The 18,841-nt window shown below is 37.1% G+C and overlaps 2 protein-coding genes across 3 annotated transcripts; one reads left to right on the forward strand and one right to left on the reverse strand.

Moving 5' to 3' along the window:
- Nucleotides 1-285: 285 nt before the first annotated feature.
- On the reverse strand, nucleotides 286-17,653 carry vlc (vulcan). 2 transcript variants are annotated; one of them, XM_011302770.1, is made up of 12 exons: nucleotides 17,618-17,649; nucleotides 17,359-17,538; nucleotides 14,855-15,170; nucleotides 14,617-14,759; nucleotides 14,404-14,551; nucleotides 14,009-14,252; nucleotides 13,688-13,788; nucleotides 3,921-4,249; nucleotides 2,837-3,170; nucleotides 1,386-2,490; nucleotides 1,166-1,303; nucleotides 286-1,035 (listed from the first exon to the last, which is right to left on the reverse strand). In XM_011302770.1, the coding sequence occupies exons 3-12, from the start codon at nucleotides 15,043-15,045 to the stop codon at nucleotides 814-816; spliced, it is 2,955 nt and encodes a 984-aa protein (XP_011301072.1). In that variant the 5' UTR covers nucleotides 15,046-15,170; nucleotides 17,359-17,538; nucleotides 17,618-17,649; the 3' UTR covers nucleotides 286-813. The 2 variants fall into 2 exon arrangements, with proteins under 2 accessions (XP_011301072.1, XP_011301070.1); XM_011302768.1 differs by having other exon boundaries at nucleotides 17,359-17,653.
- On the forward strand, nucleotides 10,649-13,361 carry LOC105265329 (prolyl 3-hydroxylase OGFOD1-like). The gene is made up of 2 exons (XM_011302767.1): nucleotides 10,649-11,305; nucleotides 11,392-13,361. Exon 2 carries the CDS (start codon nucleotides 11,702-11,704, stop codon nucleotides 13,340-13,342), a length of 1,641 nt encoding a protein of 546 aa, XP_011301069.1. The 5' UTR covers nucleotides 10,649-11,305; nucleotides 11,392-11,701; the 3' UTR covers nucleotides 13,343-13,361.
- Nucleotides 17,654-18,841: the final 1,188 nt, after the last annotated feature.

The raw sequence follows: 18,841 nt of genomic DNA on the forward strand, positions 1-18,841 counted from the left end.
TTATTTGGTAGATAAGCTTTGAAAGCCATCGATTCAACGTCATCAACGACTCAACGTAAATTTCAATTTCTAATTACAATTTCTCAGTGTTCCTTCTCCCATCTTATTAAAAAAAATTAAATCAATTATCTCATGACTTGTATGTAATACTTAAACTGTCAAATGCTTCGTATCAATAGTTAAAAGAGAGAGAGATGCCCGAGGATGGGCGCAGTCATGGACATGAAGCTCATTTAAAAAAGGAATAAACATTCTTGCAACGTCAGTCATGACAAATTATTATTGAACTATTTACATACACAGATATCACGAGAAAACCAGGGAAAACATGTAACTTATTCAGTCGCACATTTTTAACGAATTGTAATGGATTTCTTCATTTAATTCTTAAGGTTTGTCAATATTTCTTGTAGGCAAATATTTTTAATAACTTTCGGTTATCATTGAAATGCCGAAGAGAGATAGAAACAACATTTTTAGTTGATATTTCAATGATTTATTCAACATTTTTCAATTTCTAAAATGATGCAAAGTGATGTGAAAGATTAAACAATTACCGAAAATTAATAAAAATAAAGATATCTAGCAAAATCTATCACGCGCGAATCCACGATTCAACACTGCAAATAACTATTTTATGACTTTCGTTCACTAACTTACGTAATTATTCAACTTGATCATCGATTAAAATCATTTTCTCCTCCCCACTTATTTTTTTTCATTGAGTTTGGATATCTATGAGCGTTTAACAGATCTGGGATAAAAAACCGCGGTGTCTCCATTGTTTGAAACAATATTAGTAACGGCCCTCTGTTATGTCTTTGGCGCAAAAATCTCTACAGACTGTTGTATCTGGGATTTCATGGCTTTTCTACGTTCCTCCATCATCTGACGACGAGCGACTTCTCGTGCCTCACGGGCTTTTCGATTTGCCTCTGAATTTGCCGCGGATTTTGGTTTTTGCGACACAACGGTACGTCGCTTCGCACTCACACCATTCTGCCCTTGTGTAGCCGCCGATTTTTCCGGTGGAATCTGAAAACAAAAAAATTTGCAATCATCTTAAAATAAACAAAAATTTACAGTATGTCTCAATTAAAAATAAAGATTGAAATGAAAATAGGAGTGAAATTAATAAAGTTATAACTCAAACAACAAGTCACACCTCTTGCCACTGTGAACGCTTGAGTTTATCAATATGCTCGAACAAATCATTGACTTGAACAACCTGAAGCATAACCATATCCCAAAATCCTGCAAGATCTTCATTAGTCGTTGGAAATTCTTCTCCAGGAATTTGATTCTGCAATAAAACAGAAACAAACGATTAAAACTCGCTCAACATTTTCTCCAGATCATCAGACATAATGAAAAAATTCCATTACAATATTCTTATGACAGAGCCCCTCGAACTGTTGCATTTTCTGTGTCGCTAATAGTCTAGCCTTTCCCGCAGCAGACCTGAGTTTTCCAGCAGCTTCCTCTGGCAACTGCTCTCCACTCTCGAGTACTTCTTCAGCCGACACCGCAAGCTTAAACAATCTATCGATCTCAGCTTTCAATAATTTCATAAAATAATGCCCATCCTTCTCCTCAGTTTGACTCTCCTGCATTGATTTCAGAGCCTCTGGAACACTCGTGGCACTGACACTTGGCTCCAGTACAGGTAAAACGACTTCCAAGGCTGCTGGCTGTTGATCCGGAATGCTTGTGACACTGGAACTCAATTTGAATGCTTCGTGATCAGAAATCTTGATGGATGGAGGTGAGACAGTTGTTTTCCCATCATTTTTCCCCACAACTGGAGATATCCTCTGCAAAGGCTTGACCTGCTCACTGCCATCAGTTGCTCTCCTTGGGCTGACAACAGGCAATTGAGCCCTGAATTCTGGTCTCAGATGTCTCAGAACTGGCAGATTCTTCAGAGACTCCTCAGTATTCGCATTGTCTATCAGAGAATCGTTGTTATTACTCGATTTATTAAAGCTACTTTCACTAGATGTTGACTGATTCAAGGAACGTTTGAAGAAAAATCCCTGGGCCAGTGCACCAGGCCCATACAGCCTCTCCACCCTCTGCTGAATAAATGACTTCTCACAGGATGAATTGAGCGCCTGATTATCAGTTTCTATCGCTGAGCCATTCGTTAAATTACTCTCGTTGAGACAATTGCTTGGTAAATTACTGGTGTTCGATGTCTTGGGTGATGAGACTGTTATCGTTGATGTAAATGTTTTAGTCTCTCTGCAGGTTGTAATCTGCGTCATGCGCTTTGGAGAGCCTCGTATTGGACTGATATCGGTGAATGAGTGAATTGGCAAACCTCTGTCAACCTCTGAATAACCTTGACAAGTACCCAATGAGCTTCGAGTCTCAACGAATGTCGCTACTCGGCACTCCTTGTTGCCATTGCTGAAGCCGTTTTGACGATCCATTGCCAGTGGAGATATTGATTGGCTTTTTGCCGGAATTCCAAGATTTTCACTTGACCTGGTACAGAGGAAATATACAATACGCATTCAGGATTAATGAACCTCTTTAAAACAATCCGCTATTGCGACAAATATTTTTTCGTCGAATTACTATTTTCACCTCGACTATCAATAAATTATCAAAAAATAGAATATCAGAGAATAATTTATTATTTCGATTTTTCTTATCGTTAGTGAAGTGATCAATACCATGGAGTGATGTTCATAACATTTATTTAAAGTTGATCTAGTCGTAGAGGTCGAGGAATTGATTATAGAGTTATTATCAATTTTATCCTGAATATTAGAATGTATGAGTTTTTCAGGTTTATTGGGGAAGATAATAATTTCTTTGGGTATTTCACCTGAAACCTGCAGGGCTTGTTTCCCTAGTTATCAGTCTTGATCCAGGACTGCTGTCTCTCGATCTGAAGCCCTCCCTGAGTTTGCTGTCGTACCTGGTGATCCCTGAATATCCACTAATACTGCAAGCCAACCCAAGATAACTAGGTTTCTTAGCTGTCAGCTGCTCAGTCTCGATCTCGCCATTTAGATTGTCCTTTTCCGGTGTTTTTTCCTTGGTCTTTGAAATCGTCTCGTTACTGCCGTTAACTGGATTATCCGTGGGTGACGCTGTATCGCCGTTCGATAAATTTAAACTGTGAAGTGTTCGTTCCGATATCGAGTCCACCGTTGCTTCTGAAAATTAAATTCATTTGATTTCCACCAATTGACAAGGGATAGCTCTCCTCAAGAGATTCCTCTAGGAGGCATTTAAAAATTTTTCAATAACCGGTGAATTATTTAGCTCGGAGCCACAAAATTATCTGAAATCGTTGAAGCGCTGAACCAATCAGACTGAAACGGATAATTTTCTAGTTCATGAATTATCTAAACTACGTTTCAATTTTTTTTTTGTGCGCGTACAGTAAAATAAATAAACCCAGATTTATGAGAGATTTTTGGCAATCTGTTTGCGGTGATACGTTAGAAAGATCAGGGATATTTACTACAGAAAAAATAATGGAAACAGTAGGTAAAAAGAAACAATAATTTATCAGGGAAAAAGGATTTCTGGAATTGAATTATTTCACCTCGAAATTTCTCAATCGAATTGAGCGTCCATATACGAGAATTACAGAAGAAACAAGAACATGGCTTGAGGTACTTTCTGAATTTACCATCACGTAATTGAGTGTGATACATCGATATCCACCTAGGGGCAATCCATGATTAATAAGATAGCAATGCTACCGATGAAATTGATTGATAGCTATCTTTGGTGCGTTTAACCGAAAGAATAATTTATTATTTATTCCCCAAATTTGTGATTGAATGAATTATTAATTACTGATTAATTGCAACTCCCAATTTTCTATGCATTTCCGAGGGGGCGACGATATTTAATCGTTTGGGGATTCCTAATGAACTGATATTGAATATTCCAACCTGATCGGTCAGAGGCGGATCGATCGACGTCGAGGCTGCAGCTGCCTATGGACTCCTGGCTAGTCATATTGGGATGCTTGATTCCACCTCTTGAAATGGTATCGGGATCCAAGTGCTGATAATTTAGCGGTTGGACAGCGAGTGACAGTGGCCGGTTACGACGATTCGATGACCTGCCACTTGACCCGCTGCCACCACCGCCTGGTACCGCTGTCACCGTCGTATCGCTGCCGTTGTCCTCTTCAAGGCCCGCCACTTCGCTGTGACAAGTACCACTCTTTGGACGTGGACGACGATTGTCCACACCTCGTTTACGATCCTCGTGGACACTGAGAACCATTCCATCCATTCAGTCTCTCTATCTCATATATATTTTTCTTTCTACAATCATTTCATCATTCTCTAGGTTGCGTGCAGGGTACCAAGCTTACTAATTGGGCTGTTTTATAGATTTCTCGTTTGAGTTTTGGATTTTGATTTTTGTGCAAGTGCTCATGTGCTCATGTGCAGCTCTGCAGCTGTGCAGCTGTGCAGGACGACCATCGATCGATTTGTGAATTATGGGTTGTGGTATTGCGAAGGGTATTAATGTGATTTTGTCATTTTTTTTTGTATGAGACAAGCGTGTTGGGCATTCCATGCTCGGTGGAATTTATTCTTTGTTTAGGGAATTTTTCATCGGAATTTTATGGCCGAGAAACCAATTATATTGGGGTATTTTTATTCCTGAGTGTATGAATCAGTCGTTAAGTCGAATGAGAGGACTAGAATTTTTTGTCTGGTTTAGAGAGATAATGTGGTGATTATTCTGCGCAGGGAATTTTAGGAATGGGAGAAGAATTTTTTGATGCTTCCAGGGAGTGAGGTATTTTAGGATTATATCTGAAAGATTATTTCGATTGATAAAAATCATTTCCACTCCTATAATTCTATAATGGAGAGTAAATATTCGTGGATTAAACTATTTAATTATTTATCAGAGATTCGATACTGAGTCGATCATTCCGAATTCGCGGATTCACTTTCATGCGTTAATTTTCCAGTTATTCGATTCTTTTTAAAAGTCGAAAAAAACACGCAAAAAAATATTCGCGCGACCTGAAAAATTTCGTCAAAAACAAATTTACAGAATTTTATGAATCACTGAACACAATAAAATACCTGCAACGCCAGTGCTTCCAGATAAAAAATTTCGATGCCCCCTTTTTATTCCCCGAGGGATTCACCATGTAAGTTCCAGTATCGAGTTTCAATGGCATTATAATAATTATATTAAAATGCCTCGAGTGTTTTTAACAAATAATGAATGAACGATATCGAGAGTAATCGATAAAAATCACTTTCACGATTTGACGTGCGGGTTTGATAATCGACTTGGGGCGAATGAGTGAATTGAGATCCTGAAGCTAATGAGAGGCTAGACTGATCTCAACTCGAGTGCCAGAAGTGGAGTGGGACCTGAGAGCATTTCCCTCAGCTTTTCTCCAACTTTTTTTTTTCAAATTTCTCATTCTTTCATCTTTCTTTCAGCTCTCCGTTCCCTTCCTGGTCCAGGAACGGGGGATCGAATGAGATATTTTGGGACGTCTTGAGGAGGCACTCGTGGCCTCTGGCACGCGCTCGTTGACGAACCCGACAATTGTATACAACTTGACAGATAATACCTACCCATCTCACACATCTAAAATCATTTCACATTCCTCCGACCATATGAAAGAGGTTGCACTGGGTCAGATATACTTGTCAACGGATAATAAAGATTCATTTTTTTAAAAGATATATTCAAGGCAACGTCTGGCTCGCATTTCATATTTCGTTACATCTTTAAAACATTTATTTTTTTCCAATTTACAAAAAAAAAATAAAATATGTTCAGAGAATGCTCTTTGGACGTTAAAATTTCGAGAGTATTCTAGAAATTTTGGGCTGTGAAGAATTTCTACCGTGACATTCCAAATTATGAGGCTTTTCTCAGATCTTGAGATTGAATTCACATTTACGTGAGAAGAATTCCAAGTATGGCCGCTGATTTTACCATAACTCCAGCGAAATTAGACTCTTCTGCTTGCAGCAAGCAAAATATCACCTTCGCTCCTTATCGAGAGAGAGACTACATCACCGCAAATTCACAACAGTATATCAATCAACAAGATGAGCTAATGGCAAGACCATGTCGACAATCTCCTGATCGAGAAGTCATTTACCCAATCATCAATTGAAAATTCAATTGATAATCGATACATTGAAATTAACGAAATTACCGAATGTGGAATTTCCATGATGATTTATTTTATAATAAATAAATCGGCCTCGGTGCATGATCATTTTACATTCCTCAACAGTCCTTCCATTATTTCATCCCCATTAACGATCCTCTCAACTCCAGTGTCTCCACATTGAGAAAAAAAAATGAGAAAACCCGTGCTCCAATTCTGAAATGTCTCCCCTATTTATTTTTTCAACATCGACAATAAAATTACTGCTAACATGCACCTTCATCTTCAGACTTTCATCCCTCATGGATACTCTCCTTGTAAATAAATAATATGCATTTCCATATCCGTAAGTAAAAAAAATACGATCGTTTCAGCCAGTCGAAACGCGTTTCACATTTGAATTCATAGCTCTTAGCCACTTCTGGCTCTATCCAACATTGCATTCCCAGACAGTACATTTAGTACTTCACATCCCAGAGTCGAGCTTCTCTCGTCCACCAGCAAGTCATTCGCTTCAACTCGCAACTTATTTATGTCCTTTCCTCTTTTAGTCTTTAAAAATTTCATTTATTTCACTTTTAGAAATTCCATCCATCCGACATATCCCCGCAAGTCATTTCAACTGATGAGAGATTGACATACAGCACTGATGAAAATCCATCAAGCATGAGGAATCTTGAATTTTTATTTTCCCATTTTTTTATTGCGAACCACGAATTTTAATGCTCTGCAGCTCATACTGGCTTTCCCTTTTTCAATATTTAACATCTTGTATGGAATTAACTGAGGAAGGAAGTAGGGAAAGTGCAGTGACATCGCCTCTCTCCTCCCCCGGTATGTTCGAAGGCCATAAGACCCAAATTTAGCCTGGCACAATTTTTTTTCTCTTTTAGAACAAAAAAAAGAAAAAAATCCACATGCACTCGAGGAATTGTCTCCTGCGCTTTTACTTCTTTTTTTCATTTAACTTGTTTTTCCGTTTTTTATCATCATTTCTGAGAATAATATTTAACATGTAAATGTATAAATAATAATAAGATAGATAAATAATCGTAGGAGCATTGAACGAATTTGAAATGAGAAATGATTTCAAGTTTAGGTATTATGATTTTTTTTTTGGAACTTTGAACATGCTCTTTGATTTTCAAACAGCACCCCCGCGGACATAAATGAAAATCAAAGCGGAAAAGCCATGTACCCCACAGAGAAAAATACCGGCATTATAAACGGTACATGCACGTCTGTGTCACGGTTCAAGAACCACCGTGGTTTATTTGGGATTTATAAATAGGAAGGGAACCGAGGAGAGTTCGTACGATGTCACTTACCCTTCCACTGGGGCCTCAAATCATCAATCTATTTACGTGTTTCCGGAAACATCTATTTTTTCTCATTAATCACATTCGTTGTTCCTATCATCAACGAAAATTACCTATCAAGCACCAAACATCATCTGCATGGAAAAATACATAATCGAAAAATCCGTAGCGAAGTGGTACCCCACAGTGTATTTTTTTCGAGGTCATCTTTTAGCCAATACCTCGGAATTGAAAGAAGATAACGATTTTTTCGTAGATACCTTTTTTCTAGCTCTCATCATGTTCTATAAAAAATATTCTCGGGAAAAATCCGCTAGGTTCCTTTAATTCGGAGATATTGGGTACAAACTGGCCTCGAAAAAAAATTCACTCATCCTGGTTTACCAATTCGCTTCAGAAATTATAACTGCGATATTGTTTTTGGTTGGAATTATATCTTGAATGCATCAAACATATGTTTTGAATATATCTTCAGTGTGAGATGATGAAATTCGAAAATTTATAATATTCCAGCTTTTACAATTGAATGTATAGCGGGAAATACCCGACAAAAAGTCCGTGACGCTACCGGATGTAGAGTAACCAATACATATCGTCCATTAAAATGCTCGGTTGCACATCACGAAAGGAAACAAAACGTACATGAGAAAAAAAAAATAATGATAATTTTCCCCAGGTATCCCCGTTGCACTCAGTACTTTTCGTCAAGTCATAATGAACAAAATACCTCGACAAGTTCCTCTTACTTTTGTTCTGAATATTCTGGGGACACGATAGTTGCCTTTAACAATCCGCCCACTACGAATTTCCGTCGCTTAACATATAAACTTGGAGCACGACAGACACTGCCAACTAAATGACACAGGGCACAAAAAATTCCATAAAAGTCCTTCACAGCCAAGACCACTCGGTCAAATATTCATTCTTTTTTCCCCAATGCGTCTCTGATTTGCCATTTTTATTCTACTCCCTAAAAATAAATCTGCATTCCCCACAGATAATGCTGCGTATTTTTACAATTTATTTTGACAATAGATTAAAAAACATGTGAAACACACATTTTATATATTTTTAATATATAAAAAGGACTCGTATAATTAGAGCAATAATTTGAAAATAGTAGATCAATATTTGGGCAATCTTATAGAATGTAAAAACTTCCGGAGGCTATTGCGATTGCTTAAAAATCACAGAACGAAAAATTCCTAAATAATTTATATCTATTTTCAGTACCATAAAACTGGAGGAACCGGACTTCCAAAAAAGGTAAAAACCGGACCAAGATGCAGGTACGTCAGAGGGTTTACGTGTGTGTATCGATATCCCACCCACGCAATTAATTGATTCAAGACTACTATTGAAGTGAGGTGATAACCGTCGCAGAATTTGTTATGTTAATCGTGCGTTGAAAGCAGCATGATAGACTGAAACTAAATAAAATACTAACTAAGAAACTTTAGATAAATTCAATGCTTCAGTATCTCGGCATTTAACTTTTCCCATTTGCCTTTGCACTTCTCTCCTATTTCTCCCACGTGGCAACAGACACTTCGATAATTGCAGACGCTCGAAACCTAATTAATCATCTCGTTGAATCCCAATTGCAATTACAGATCCCATCGAACTGCGAAGAATGAGACGAATGAGGGAAACGGAGGAATTGAAGCATTGCAGCCCGAGGGGTACAATTACTCCTAATTACTAGGAAATTTGTCGGGTTAAATAATATGCGTAAATCGGTGAGATCCGTTTGAGCTTTGAGACTCTTCAATTGGGTAATTCCAAACGATTACCTATCATCCACTCGTGAGAGAATTCATGTCAATTTTTTAAACTCAAATCTTACAATATTCCATAATATTCTACAATTCCATGAGATAATTCAGAGATTATTGAGGACTACGAGAAAGTTATTCCAAAAATTCCAGGGTCTTCCTTTTTTTTGACAGAAATTAAAAAAAAAACCTATCGATGAATTGAATTATTATTTTATTCCGTCATGACCGAAATTATGTAACAAATGGTACAATAGTAAAAAAATTCGATATAAAAATTGTTCGAGTGAGAAAGAAAGGAAAAATTGCAGTTTTTAAGACGCGAACAATTCATCTTTCAACAAATCACTCCTAGATATCTCGTCAGGGCGTGAAGAAAGTACCGTTCAAGGTCGACACGATTCAACCACTCGATACACCCATAACTTGTTGTCTCTTCGATCAAACACCGTTATATTTGTTCCATTTATTAAAATCGCCTGAATAAATAGAGAAATGTTGTACGACTCCGAAATTCATCGACATGAAGAAAATCTCCTGAAATTTCCTTACGACCTCTCCATCTCCTTTCTCAGCCATCAAATTTTCTCAACTCAATCCACATCCCTCATTCCTCTCCTAATACCCATAATTACCGTCTCAAATGATGAAAGGAGAAATCAACAGACAATAGTCAAACTTATGTGAGTCACGAAGAGAATACACTCACCAGCTGTACGTATCATGCGCAGGTAATAACAGGTGACGTACGTAATTGAGTGCAGGAATAAATTCACAGGTAAGTGACACAATTAGAATAAAACACTGGATTCCAGGTAATTCATTGAACCTCACCTCAACAATCAGCTACAACACTCAAAAAATAGTAGAAACTTTTGCACATGAAAAAATTACGGCAATTTCCAACGATTTACTGGAATTTAATTAATATCAAATGATAATCAACGATTGAACGACAATGGCAGGCGAAATGGATTAATTAGGAATCGATAACACTCAGCACAACTCGAGTTCAACGTTTGAATATTTAATTAGTGATAATAAAATAGTGAGGATTAATCATGTACGTTTTTTTTCACTTTCTGTGGAAATACTGAACTGGTTCGAACCGTGATTTTTCGTTTATCATTCCACAGACTAAAGTGTATTGTCCAGGAGGCAAATCCCTGGTGCACACCGCAATACAACGAGGAATGAACCAACGGTGTTTTTTAAGGAACCGAGTGGGGAGAAAAGAGTAGTGGTGGCAATCCCAATTCTTTCTGCATTCCCCTCGAATATTTTCCTCTCACGATATCCCAAAAATTTGAAAAAAAAACCCATTGCCAAAAGGTCAATCGATCAATCCACTGAAAACTAATCTGTCACAAATTTATGGCATGATAGTTCAACTTACATTTCAGGTTCTTCCACGTTACGTGATTTATTTGCCGCTTTTTTCTCGCTCTTGTAACACTTGACGAGTTGACACGACACCTGACAGTGACAGTAGAGATTCGCGTGTGCTGTCTGTCAATTTTTAATAATTTTTTTTTCAGTGACTATTTTATTATTATTGGTGAGATTTTAAATCGAGGGTGTGACCTCGACGGTAGTTTTTTCAATCACTCACACGTTTATCCGTCAATGAAATCCGTCAAACGTGGGAAACAAGTCGGCCATCTTGATAAAACTGACCACCGCGAAATACAAAACGAGTGAAGCGACATCTCATGGTTTTTGAGAGATCAATATTCATTTTACAATTTTTGTAGATGATTCACCAGTCAGTGAAGTTGAGATTTTCCTTGTAGGGAATTATTGAGAAATATAATAACAGTTTTGTTGAATCGTCGATTTATCCTCATTTTATTAATTTCCCTCCCTCGAGATTCTTGTGACAGAATTAATCCCGATTTACTTCATGGGTGTGATTTTTTCGATGAAGGTGTCGGGGGTGCCGTGATCCCTAGACTACAGACCTGTTTCCGGTGATTTAGATAAAACTCGATGTTTTCAGTGAGGATTCATTCATGCAAATCAAAAAATCTGAATAGAGCGGTATTCATCGTGGCCGACAATAAAAAATAGACAAGGTTTGAAATTTTATGATTGAGATTTAAACTTCGAGTTGAGTAGTCGATTGGTCACTTGAGAATTGATTGAGATGAATTTATTTCAGAACCACGTGGAGACTCATCTACAGGAGCAACTCCTGGAGATTATTTTCTTCACAAAAGACAAAAAAGAGTATCTTGAAAATCGTCACGTCAAACCAGCCAGAATTGATAAGATACGTATTGCTGCCTCATCCCAATTATCAAAGGAGAGATTTACTTGAAAAATTTCAAACCAAAATAATTTAATTTAAACAACTCACAATTTCTCTGATGAATTGTTCGACGTAAAGAATTTTTTATGAGACATTCAATAGTTTGCGGTCTGAATTGACGATTGCAACTCTAACCTCACAATTTCTCTTCAAATTCATAATGACTGAAAACGAACCTAAATCCAAAAAATTCAGGGCTTCAATCCTCAATGAATCCATGAATTCCATAGCCATTCAATTTCTCTTCAAAAGTTGGTGGCATTCCTATTCTCCCTGTAAAGCTACCGCCTTGGAGGTGATTGTCTTTCCTTTTCGCGTCTGCAAGATCTCGAATTTCTTGAAGTGTGAAAAATTCCTGGAGAATTTGAAGAGCGAGCTCTCAGCCATTGAGACCAACAGACTAGAATCAGATCTCTTCAGTTTCGAGCAGACGTCAGACCTGGCAAACGTAGACACAGAAAATATTAGACAACTCCATCAGGTGTTCGTGAACGATTTGAGACTCTGGATAAAAACAAACACAGGAATTGACCTGACGAGAAAGATTTCCATGTCATCAACTCGTTATTCAGACACGGATCATCTTCTCTGTCACGAGGACAACCTGGGGGACAGGAGAATAGCATTTATTCTCTATCTCTCCGAGAGCTGGACAGCAGAGGACGGAGGAACCCTCGACCTATTCAGCACAGACTCTCATGGACTCCCAAAGAAGATCGTCCGCTCCTTAATCCCTGAGTACAATTCATTAGTCTTCTTCGAGGTCTCTGATAACTCCTATCATCAAGTAGCAGAGGTTATTTCACCTGATAAACTCAGGTTGACCATAAATGGTTGGTTCCATGGTCCCCTTAAACGCAGCAATCGACCCCCCAGGCCAGAAATTGAATTAATCCTCTACGAACCATCACCAAATGACGAAGCTCTCAACTCCTGGGTGATGCAGTCGTACCTCTCTGAAGATACAAGACGGGAAATTCAGAATGAAGTAGAAAATAAATCCTACACTTATCTCGCCAATTTCTTGAAGGAAGATGCCTATAACAAGATTTCAGCAGAGATTACGAGTGAAGGGATTAACTGGAAGAGGGTAGGGCCTGCAGACTCCAGGAACTATGAAGTAGCTGATGAAGAGAGTCTTCCCAGTGCCTTGAAAAAATTCTACGAGCTATTTAAATCCATTGAAATGTTCAAACTGCTGAAAGATTACACAGATCTCGATCTTGTACCTGATGGGAAGGATATGAAGCCGAAGATGCGGATTGAATTGCAGAGATGGTCTAAAGGCTGTTATACTTTGATCTCTGATAAAGATACGGAGGAACCGAGTAAAATTCATGATTCAAGCAGTCGAAAAGATAATGTCGAGGTAGAAAGTCAAGGGAAGGACGTGGACAATTCGGCAGACAATCCTGGAGAGGAGAAAAGTCAAACGCCGTCTGATTCTCCAGACTCCCAAGGAGTGGAGATCGAGAATTCTTCGCCTGATGCTTCAGGGAATGCAGGGAGTGGTGATGATATTGATACGTCTGATACCAAACTTGGGACTTTGGATGTTATCATCCAATTCAATACCACTCGAGTACCTGAAGACGTTACTATTAATTATGTTTGTCCTGAGGAGCCCGATGGAACGTTAGTCCATGTACCTCCTGAAGATAATCATCTTTGTTTGGTTTATAGAACAACTGATACATGCAGAGTGCACAAATACGTGAAGCATTACTGCGAGGGATATTTTTATAATCTTATATGTAGTTACTATGAATCAGAGATCCCGGTCGCTGATCGATTCAGATGAAACAAAATAAATCGTTGGAAAAAATTATTTAAAAAATTATAAAATTATTTAAAAAAATTCTAGATGTGGAATTTCATCATTTATTTCGATTTTTTAGAAAAAATTATGGGACAAGAGGAAAGGCCAATGGGTTATATTTTTTTTGGAATTCATGCGATTTGATGAATGAATATGATTTTACGCATTTTTACTGGATATCTAGAAAATATGACTAGTCATTCGATCCTGGATTTAAATGCCGGAGTTAAAAAAAAATAGAACATTTTCCTATTTTTTTTTTTTTAGGATTGCGACAGATTTGTGAGCATTAATAACAACAAAAAAATCCATAAAAATGACTCTTACGATTGCTGGTCACCGCGAACAATCTCGACTGTAATGACATTCTTCTCAGTATTCTCGTTAATGTCCAACCGCCCATTACTGACTGCCTCGGTAATAATCGCCTGAAATATCGATTTGAACAACGAAGTTTAACGAGACAATAGTCAATATAATTATAAGAGTATTAACAATCATCCTCAGTGCGTTTTACAATTTGAATTTCGAACGATCGATTGTCTGATAAAGTGCATCCATATCCTCGTTACGCTTCATCAGAGAATAAATATCGCCGGGTTAAAATTACAAGAAATAAAATTCAATTGCAGTTGAATATAATTTTACCTGAGATTGTGAGGACGAGGGTGAGGCAGTGGCGATCCTTTTTCTGAGGTCATTCAATTGTAACTCATGCTGAAAGCTAACATCGGTTTCCTGGGATGTTTCACGACGCCAATCGCTCATGGATTCGGTTGAGTACTCCACACGGATCCACGGGCATACAGTCGATGAAGAAGGCAATAAATTTTTGCTGTTTGGTCTTGGAAGACGAGGAGACAGTCTTCTAAGCAGTGAAACTATTTTTGATCTGTTGAAAAATGTTTTGGAAATAATACCATAATGAAATGAACCAGAATGAAAATGCAATTCGCTGATTATCAACAATAATTCAATCTCGACTTTTTAAGACACTTTTAATTCCGTCATAATTATAAAAATCATGATTGACAAAAATTTACTTAGCAGAAGGAGTTCTCAATCCAAAAACGCTGATATTTGTATTTCTGGAGTTTAGGTGTTCTGCACTACAACTGATATCCTGCCAGTCTGAATTTATTCGGCGACCTATTCGCCAGTCTAGACTATTACTTTGGCGAGGATCAAGATCTGGAATGGATTGAATATTTAGCTGCATGAAAAATAGGGAAGAAAATGATTTCAGTGGAAATCACCTGCATTGGTCGGACTCTGGCTCGAATGCCAGTCCAAAGACCCATTATTTCTATTAACGTTATAAATGTTATCACAGGATTTAGTTGCAAGGCACGTCCCCTGATGACGACGCCTTAGCAGTCTTGAAACTGGTCCCAAATTTCTAAAAATCAAAATCGTAATGATTCCTCTCTCGTCTATCATTTTCTCCATCTCTCAGAGGAGAATGGGAAGTAATCGGTATAAAAATTCACTTTCTTTTTAAATTTACGTCCTTGATTTGGCGGTTTATTCTCACACGGTGTGAGATCCATCTCAGGCTCTGGGCAGTATGTACCAATTCTCACATGACTGTATGTCGCACGCAATTGAATTCCATCGAGTGGTCGAAAATTTCTCCTCTCCACCGACGATACCCTGACGATTTCGATCTTCGGGCGATTTGCCATATCTCAGAAATGACTTCCTTCAAAATTTCATAACTATTTCATCCCTCAAAACGGGGTTTACATCACAAAGAGTCTGATCTCTTCATCTTTTTTCTCCTTTCCATCACGAAAAACCTCTCATGCGCCTTGAACCAAAAATCAACATTCCGAATCAATTAAACTCAATAAACCCCCAATTACACAATTAAACTAGCATTTTCTGCTTATTACACAAAAATTAATAAAAATCAAATCAAGTTCTGATATATTCAATTTTTATAAAAATTTCCACAGGATTTCCGGGACCTAATAATATAGAATCATTGAATATACAAAAAAATGCGACTGTTAAATTGATTTCTAGATGAATAATTCCATTTCGCGCCGCCGATTAGCCAGTAGGTTTTTAGATCACTCAAACGAGTGATATATAGAACAGAAAAAAAGATCAAAAGAGGGTATGATATGAGCGATAAAAAACTTAATTAAACCCATGCCCATCTGATGGCCCGTATGTTATTGTTACGCTCAGACGAACATCGGGGGCTTGAGATAGACTACAGCATTCCATACCTTCACTAAAGGAATTAATATCAATTCCACCATTCATATTCGTCCAATAATTGTAATTATGATTATTAAAATAATTAAAATAAAATATATACAACAGAAATAAAAAAAAAAAGATAAATCCCAAAAATCGAAGATCATCCGTTTATCAAGTGAATTACCCTTGACATAATTGTAATCCATAATTAGTGGGATAATTCGTAACTAGTGGGATAGTACGATAATACCAGAGATTGTTTAAAACAATTGACAATATGCTTGTCATCCTCCTGTCAAGAATGACTAGTCAACCTGAGACATAACACGCAATTAAGATTACGTGTTCATAATTAAATGTCGTAGTAATATACTTTTGTTCGCCTTGATAACGTCCTTGGGCAGTTATACGATACGTTGCACGTTGTCTCATACCTCACTTGATGTTCTACTTATCATATGCTTTATGAGCATGGACAAGCTCATCCCCTTGATATAATGAGAAGTACCTCTTATGCGTATTTCCCGTTCTGTTTTTACCCCGAGTTTTCCCTCCACATTTTTTTCTGATAAATTCAGATCAATATGTAAACAATATAAAATATATATTATATGTTAAATTTATGACAACCGATAATCTCCGTGTCTTCTACGTTTTCTAATATTAATTAAACTGCGACAAATCACTTTGATCTTTGGTTTTATCTGTCATGTCTGGGGTGTGATTTTTAATTAGTCATTTGTCGGGTAATTAGCCATTCGGTTTTTAAAGTATTCAGGTCGAGAAAAGGCTTCCTATTGATTCTGATTAATGACTGGTGGATTAATGTAATTAGTATTTTACAGATCTTTGATTCGTCCGGCGCAATTTCTTTGACTCGGAGTTTTCATTGTTAATTGCGGGATAATGAGACTCTTAATTATCGGGGAGTGAAAAAATGGGGCGAACTGGCTGATGCATTGTGCGCATGACGTACATCATAATTTTCCATTTTTAATTACGACAGTGAGAATAAGGGGTGAAAGATGAGGAGGAGTCATCCGTCAATTTCGAATGTACGTCGAATTTAATTTGACGGGATGATTTCGAATTGTCTGTAAAAATCACTCGATAAACAATTATTATAATCCAGTCGGTAATTTAATGTGTAACCGCAATAATTATCGCAGCGAAGGCCACGACGAGTGATGCTTTTTATTTTATAATTTTTCAAAGACAAATTCCCGCGGACTAAAATTCACATTTTTCCTCCGAGATATTACAATTATTTCTTAATCATCCGGAAAGTTGTGAATTGATTTTGAATTTTCATAAAAAAATTCTAGGGATTGTATCCGAATCCTCAATAATTAGATCACCATTATTTGATAGGCATTAGCAACAACAATAAAAAGCAATGACCATCATAATAAAGTCAGTTTGAAAAATGACCTTTCACCGGACACATCAACCCCTTGACAATCTCATTACTCAGCCTCATGAGATCTATCCAGAGAGCAATAAAAGCATAAATCATTGAACTCATCACCGAATAATGAGAAAATCCCTCGAATCCTCAGTATTGTTTATCAAAAACGGCGATGCCATTCCTCAATATTCCATAATTTTAACTTCCTCTTTAGTCTTAATTCCACTTAAACATCAGAACTGACTTCTCCATTCGCATAAATACTGTTTCATTTCCTCTAATTAACTCATATAATTACAATTCCATAACAAAGTTGTTTATCACTTCGAGTTGGAGATGAATTACTAAAAAAAATCGCAAGAAATAAAAATTATCTTACCTCTTTATCCAGTGGAATTCCTATTTTTCCATAATTGACATAATTTTCAACTTCCTAACTTTAAGATGGTTCATTCCACTTTATCACCGAAGATCTTCCAGTGGTAGAGATCTGAAGATGTTGATTGCTTCACTCACATTAATCCAGTACTTCTCGTAATTGACTCATATAATTAATACCCTGACATCGGCAAGTTTATCACTTGTAGTTGAAGATCGAGAAATATAAAAACGAGAAATAACGAGTACTATCATCTTACCTCTTTAGACAGTGCGATACCGTCGACTGCGGATATCTGACAAACAGTGCACGCCTTCACCCACTCTATCAATTTTCTATCTCATTTTGTTGCATTGCATTTACCACATATTTCATCTTACTCTCTCTCTTTACTCCCTCGCACCTCGTAGCACAACGAGACCTGCGCGATGAGCGAGGTATCTTTTATTTTTTATTTTTCATTTTTTTATAGAGCACCGAGCAATCGTGAATACCGCCGTCAATATTTTTGCAATCTTTAGGAATAATGTGGAAATTACGAAGTTGGGAATAATTGAGTGAATGGAGTTCTGATGATCGAAAACAATCAATTAATCGTACAAGGAATTGATCGATGGAAATAGGGGTGTGGATTTCTCTTAGAAGTTTGATAATTGTATTTTCATTTTTTGACCGAATGATATTAAAAAAAAGCATTGAAACTGGTAATAAAAATTTATTAGCACTCGTTTACAGTTTGATTGATCTGAATTTTTTTTTTCTGCGTGTCCCTTGTCACCGATCGCATTTCCCTCGAATCTGAAACATAAAGAATTGTTTTTCTCCCCTCTCGGTGAAACTTACCCCCTTCTCGATGGAATCCAGCCCCAATTCACCATGAATCTAAAAAAATCCCTATTTTTATCCCAAGAAGCACCGACACTGGAAATCACGCCAAACTGATATGTCTTCCTTCAAAAATGTCAACTGATTTTCAATCACGATTTCGTCAAGATATCACCAACTCTTCCACCATTGAATAATCGAACCAACGAACAAAACATTTTGACTGAACAATCACGAAAAAAAGATCAATATCACTTTACACAAAATCCTCTAATGTCAAGAACAAAAAAAAATTTATCCAAATATCGATACTGTGACTCTTCAAATTGTCCGTTTGAAAAACTCAACAATTAATGGACTCATTTGAAAAAATTTTAAAAACCAATCACAACACAATTTCATAATTATCGATGTCACAGCCGAGTTTGTACGAAAAATCACTGAAAATATTATATCGAGAGAAGCTCCACATGGATAATTGAAGGAGAAACATATCCGCATGCAACAACTATTTTCATTGAAATTCAACTGAATCCATTTCTTTTCAATTCCTTCTATTCTCAATTCCTCCATGAAACTTCACTGCGCACCAAAAGATGACCAACAGAACTCCAAGACATTTCTTCAATTTAACACCTCATCAACATGATTCATCTGC

Source organism: Fopius arisanus, unplaced genomic scaffold (genome assembly GCF_000806365.1).
Source record: "Fopius arisanus strain USDA-PBARC FA_bdor unplaced genomic scaffold, ASM80636v1 scaffold00029, whole genome shotgun sequence".
Lineage (NCBI taxonomy): Eukaryota > Metazoa > Arthropoda > Insecta > Hymenoptera > Braconidae > Fopius > Fopius arisanus.

Bases quoted from the DNA above. Each gene is read 5' to 3' on its own strand.
- vlc (XM_011302768.1), bottom strand. From the start codon at position 15,045: ATGGCAAATCGCCCGAAGATCGAAATCGTCAGGGTATCGTCGGTGGAG. The intron at 14,552-14,616 runs GTGATTTCCACT...AATCCATTCCAG, and splicing joins CCAGAGTCCGACCAATGCAG to ATCTTGATCCTCGCCAAAGT. The intron at 4,250-13,687 runs GTAAGAGTCATT...AATGGTTCTCAG, and splicing joins GTTCGCGGTGACCAGCAATC to TGTCCACGAGGATCGTAAAC.
- LOC105265329 (XM_011302767.1), top strand. From the start codon at position 11,702: ATGACTGAAAACGAACCTAAATCCAAAAAATTCAGGGCTTCAATCCTC.